We start from the raw sequence: 6,000 nt of genomic DNA, 5'->3' as shown, positions 1-6,000 counted from the left end.
TTTCATCACCTCAGTGACTCAGTGCTCAGAAATTCACACTCCACACCGTCGAAGAAGCTACATCTCTACATCGTTTGATACTTGGACAAAAACTTCTTCATACCACAGAATATTTTTCTTGCTTTGAATTTTGGGAATTATTCATGATTTTGTGACATGTTATTATTTGTTGGTAAAAAGATGCCAGACTTGCTCTAGCCCTTACTCCCATCGCTTTTTCTACAATGGCTTCTTGTGAACCATCATCACAGGTTGGAAGGACAAGGAGAAGAATGACGTTATCTTCTCTGATTGTTTGAATTTGAATGTTTATTAGTAATAATAGGTCATCACTTCACATGAAAAAAACATAATGTTATGCTGCAGAAATGTTTTTTTCTCTCTCTCTTGACTTCTCCAATTTGTCCTGAAACTGCTCCTTTGCAATTTATTGCATGAGCTTTGAATTATGACATTTAATATGACTTGTCATTCAAATTAAATTAGATTTCACCTCATTAATCATGTGGTTATGCGGCAGTTATTTTTTATTGTTTTATTATTTTATTATTTTATTATATTATAATGTACATGTAAGTATTTAATTGAACGTTCAACAGCCCTCTTATCACACAACACTTTTACTATCTGGTTGCTCAAAGGCAGAATATTATAATTCCAAACTCACAATCTGTGTGTCCATAAACTCAATATACGGTTATTTTATCAGCAAATGGTTGGGAATGCCCTTATGTGGAAAGAATAGGGTCAGTGACACAGAAGGCCACGTAACAGTGAAACTACTTTCTAATCAGGAAGTGTCCTAATCCTATTTACTGTCAGAAGTGAGCGTTTTCACATAATATGCTAATACTTGACGAGTACTCCACCGTGCAGACACAGATCTAGTGTTTTGCTCTTTGGTCTGTCCCAACAATCACTACTGACACAGCAGGAATGCTGCTCTTTTAACCAGTACGGGTTGAGATCAGTTATCTTTTCAGTCTATTTAAATCGTCATAAAATAGAGCACCTACACACGGCGTTCCCCAAGGTCAAGCTGTGTGATGATATGGTTACTTTCATAATAGTCTGTCACAGACTTTGTCACAGAAGCCAGAGACAGTTCTCTTTTTCAACAGAGGAGATAACTTCTCAGTTTGTTTATCTCTTTTTATGGTTAATGGAGAGAGGGGTGACAGGAAATTAACTCTCTCCATTGTTTTCTGTCTTTATTTAATGTTTATTATTGATGTATTGTATGCTGTCAAGCAGAGCTGTACAGAGATGGGGCTTCCCAGGTTTAGGCAACTGGATGGCAAATTAACAAAACTCTAAATCCGTCTCTAGCTGATCCTGACCGCTGACCGTACTGGGCAGGGTTACAAGGGACCAGCGTCACAGCCTTACAGGAATCAATAAACTATCACATTGTCATTGATAACCCCAGAGGAGCTAATTGCCCATTCTCCCTCTTCTTAGAACTGGTCACTGTAAGACATACGGTCATTTATTTGATTAAGTGACGCATTATTGGACAATCGTGGTGACACTATGTACTTGTGACGTATCTAAATCTCATCCAGAAACCCCTTTATTTCATGTCTCTCCCATCTCTGCTTTCACCCCCCCACTGTGGAAATAAAACTGAAATAAAACCCTGTTAATTAAAGCTTAATTTCTTAATTTGGATTTGTAATTTCATCGGTCACATGTTAATACATAACACAATAGTGCGAAATGTCGTAACATAATGACATATAGCCCATCACAGGTTCACCTGACTCACCTGACTGACAGGGGTGTGGCAACACAGAGGTGCTATAAATAGTGTCAGGAATTTCATTCATGTCATGGACAAACCCCATCCACTGAGCTGCAGCAATCTCAAACCAGACCTACCTGGCCGGCTCACCATGCTCAGATCACGCACACTCCATCGACTCATCCCCTGCACGCTGCTGCTCCTCGTCTCCCTCTCCAGCTCAGGGGAGAGCCGGCCTCACTCCGAGGCCCACGAAGGCACACCTGACGTGGGCGGGACCGAGAGCCAGAAGGTCCTGCTTTTGGAGGCGGTGAAGACGGGGATCCTCAGCTCGTTGGGTATGGACAGGGAGCCCAGGCCAACCCAAAAGGCCACGGTGCAGGAGTTGAAGAAGATGCATCAGCTCTACACAGACAAACTGAGAGTGATGAGAGGAAATGCCAGCCAGTCGATGAGGGAAACCGGGCAGTCCACAGTTTCTACTGTCCTCTTTCCAGCCACAGGTGAGACATTTGTTAGAAGAGGAGGCGACTTGAAAACATTTAATTAAGTCATCATTGCACTTAAATAACTGATGTGAAAAGCCAATTTGATAAGTCTGAGTGGGAGCAGGAAGGAACGCTGTGAGTTACCTCTGCAGACACAGACAAAAGCTATTGTACTGGTGTGGTTACAAACACTACAAATAGCTTCTGTCCCTATAGTTCATGCTCCAGGTAAAGATCGCTGACTTCCTGGAATTTATCTGCAGAGTTTAAACATATGTGAATAGACAAACAGTCCTGTAAACAAAGCAAACACATTCCTTCAAGCTTTTAGAAATCATGAGCGTGACTGGCACACCTTTCACATGATGTTACACTGCGAACACATTTTTATCAATGTCATCAATAATAAGCCGACCAGTGACGATAGGTACAATATAGATTAAAAATATGTTTGTGTTTCCTTTGTTTTTCTAATCTCAGTTGTTCCATGCCATGTTGTTTCCTATATGTTCTTTGCTAAATCATTACAGGATGCTGCCAACTCCTAATGGCGTGTGTGCGTGCGTGTGTGTGTGTGTGTGTGTGTGTGTGTGTGTGTGTGTGTGTGTGTGTGTGTGTGTGTGTGTGTGTTTTTTTAGTGGAGCAAGTGAAAGTGCTTTGGAAAGAAAAACACCCACAGTCAGATCGACACATGCAGTGGCACAGAGCTGTTTTCCATAAAAACCCAAACATTCAGACTGAACTGACACTCACTCGGGCAGAACTGATGATTTCCAGGCAGATCATAAATAAACACACATCAGCTCAGCCTGAGGTAAGACGAGACATTAAAGTTAAAGTCAACGGGAGGAAGTCAATGAACTCTCCTGCTTGGACACAGACAGACATTCCCGTCCATGGCAACGTGTCCAGCACTCAAGATGTGATGTTGGACATCAGCCCTGAGGTGGAGAAGTGGATGAGAAGTGATGGCGGTCAGGCTCTGGTGGTGGATGTAGGGATGGTTGTGCTTGACAGAGATGCCCTCGAGGCAAACCCAACCATTTCTCTGGAATTAGGCCTCGTGCAGCCAGAGCCGGCAGAGAGGAGACGTCGCTCCAACAAGGAGGACGACTGCGACGAACGGGGTTGGTGCTGCCGGAAGTCACTCGCCGTGTCCTTCAAGGACATCGGCTGGACGGACTGGGTGGTGGCCCCGGCCGAATACACAATGCACTACTGTGACGGCACCTGCCCACACAACTACAAGCCAGCCAGCATGCACACACAGGTGAAATCTCGGCTGCACCAGATTACCAAAGGTGGGACACCTCACCCCTGCTGCGTGCCAGCCACCTACGAGCCCATGGTCCTCATGCACTATGACAGTAGGGGAAAGTTAAAGCTGACACCTTTCGATGACTTGATTGTCAGTAAATGTCACTGTGCCTGAAGAAAAAAAAATGCAAGTGACTTTTTTTTTTTTTTTACTGTAAACTCAAACCATTGGGAGAGCATTTCCACTAGAAAAATATATGTTACATTGTGAACCTGACTGTTCTTAAATGAACATTTTATCACATATTTTCATTGGTTAACTAAATTAAAAACGCCTTCTTTCATTCATCACTTCTTTTTTTGTTTTGTTTAAGATGAAGGAAGATGTTACTGCTGCACAGAGCCACTGTTTTGTTTTGCATTGTGAATCAAAAAGTAGATCTGTTCTTTCATATCTTTGCCTTTAAAGTTAGTTATTTATTTTAAGTTAGTTATTTATGGTTCCTATTTGTGTTTTGTTTTGTGTGCTTTGTTACAACTTATTTTAGAGCTGTTTTCTATTTAATTTTACTGTTATTATTTAAAGTACTGTTTTATGAGATATTTTTGTTTGTCTTCTACATTTCAATAATGATATGCCCAAATAAATGTTGTGATTGACTCCCACTGAACTGTCGCACTTGAATGTATCCACATGTACATTTCATAATAAACACATGAGCATTATATTTTCTCACATTTGTCATTTATTCGCTGAATAAGCACCGTCAGCCACTATAGATTATGAGGGTCAGGGTGTGACAGAGAAATCAGCATGTAAAGATATGATAACTTCTATCTCCCATTATTAACCCTGCAGTTGTGTTCACCGTGTCCTTGACCAGAAAGTAAAGGGACAAAATGAACAGTTTCACTTGACAGGGAAAATGGGAATTTGCAGCTGCCTGCTGTGTAAACGTGTTCAGATTACATATCACTGACAATACTGTAAATAGATTTCTATTGCACATTATCAGAGCTTGTGTCTGTAATATTTGCCTTTAAGTGCTGTTGAGATAAGTTATTAGAAAAAGAACAAATAACAATGTGAGATATCCTCCGATAAGTGTGATGGCCAAGACTAGAAAGATCACAACAGCAGCTCATAGATGACTCTCAGAAGACGCAGCTGAGTGCGGCTCCAGGTTTTGGAGCTTAAATAAAAGTAATAAAAGTGATAAACAGATGATAAGTGTGATATTAAGTGAGTGAACTCAGGTGACCCCAAATCAGAAGAAAGCTCAACTGAAATGTCGATAGTTTAATCATTCCAAGAAGTGACACCACCACCCCTAATGAGTGTTTTATAGTTTTTATCTCTCAATGAGTAAAGGTCACACAATGCGAACATCTGTTGTTTAACAATTAATAAAGTCGATGCATTTAAGGGGTGGGGCATCTTGAATGATCCTGGACGATTGAATAAATAGGCAGATGAATTAAGAGGTGATTAATCAGAGCTGCAGACACAAATGCTTACCGTAATTACACTTAAATTCAGACCTGTGTCCAGTAACTGCTCATTCATTTCTTTGTTTTGGTTCTGTTACTCTTTGTTTCAGGGATGACATCCTCACTCATTACACAACTGTGGGTGGATGGAAAGGTCTTCAATCTTAGACTCTGAAAGGTCCAGAGTTTCAGTACCACCCAAAGTATACAAGTATGAAAGAATTAGAGACAGGATTTATCAAAGCCTTCTGTGTGTAATCTAAGATAGACAGAATGAACTCATTAGCCTCCGGTATTTGGCTTTCCCCTGGTTTTAATCCTCACGTAGCTAACCTGGAAAACTATTACTGAAATTAATGTCGGTACAACAGGAAACAAAAATAAAAGCAAAGAAAACATCATGTTCTGTAAACCTTCCTGCCCATCTCCAGTCATTATCCGCCCAGAGAAGCACAAATCTTTTTTAAATCTTATTATTCTACAAATTTTAGACAAAGCTTTAAGCTCCTTTTTTTTTTCTGCCTCGGTCTGGTATCATTTCAACAGCAGTTCAGCTCAGCAACATGGCCAGACAGATTTTCACATCCTCTATATATCTCCTCTGAAAAACCAACAGACCACAAAACACCCACTATAGTGCTGACCTTTGCATTGTTCTGACTTGATGCACTTCTTAAATACGTTTTCATGTAAACACCATGTTTTCTTCTTAGTTTTTCTGCATATATTGTATAAAACATTTTTCAGTATCTGCATTTGCAGTATTTGACAGATAAGAAAGTAAATTATATTTGTCTCATCTCTTTTTCTAAAACCTAGTATGACACCGAAATGGTAGCTAATGGCAAATCATTTTTAAGGAACATGATAGTTCAAATTAAAATACATGAGACCATTTTTATTGTAAATAAATGTTCAGTTGTTGTTTTGCTTAATATGTTTTTTGTGTTTTATCTTCATAAACTTATCTTAGTCAGTGTAATAAAAGCTTTATGACTTTTATCAATATTCTCTTTATTT

At 39.9% G+C, this 6,000-nt stretch overlaps 1 protein-coding gene across 1 annotated transcript; it reads left to right on the top strand.

Annotated features, from left to right (window-relative positions):
* Nucleotides 1-1,895: 1,895 nt before the first annotated feature.
* On the top strand, nucleotides 1,896-3,664 carry LOC111229131 (growth/differentiation factor 8-like). Its single transcript, XM_022755320.1, has 2 exons — nucleotides 1,896-2,247; nucleotides 2,871-3,664. The coding sequence occupies exons 1-2, from the start codon at nucleotides 1,896-1,898 to the stop codon at nucleotides 3,662-3,664; spliced, it is 1,146 nt and encodes a 381-aa protein (XP_022611041.1).
* Nucleotides 3,665-6,000: the final 2,336 nt, after the last annotated feature.

This window comes from Seriola dumerili, unplaced genomic scaffold (assembly GCF_002260705.1).
Source record: "Seriola dumerili isolate Sdu_G_001 unplaced genomic scaffold, Sdu_1.0 BDQW01000226.1, whole genome shotgun sequence".
Taxonomy (NCBI): domain Eukaryota; kingdom Metazoa; phylum Chordata; class Actinopteri; order Carangiformes; family Carangidae; genus Seriola; species Seriola dumerili.
This window is presented reverse-complemented; position numbering and strand designations above follow the sequence as displayed.

Coding starts and splice junctions, on each gene's coding strand:
- LOC111229131 (XM_022755320.1), top strand. CDS start 1,896: ATGCTCAGATCACGCACACTCCATCGACTCATCCCCTGCACGCTGCTG. Junction 2,248..2,870: donor TGTCCTCTTTCCAGCCACAG/GTGAGACATTTG, acceptor GTGTTTTTTTAG/TGGAGCAAGTGAAAGTGCTT.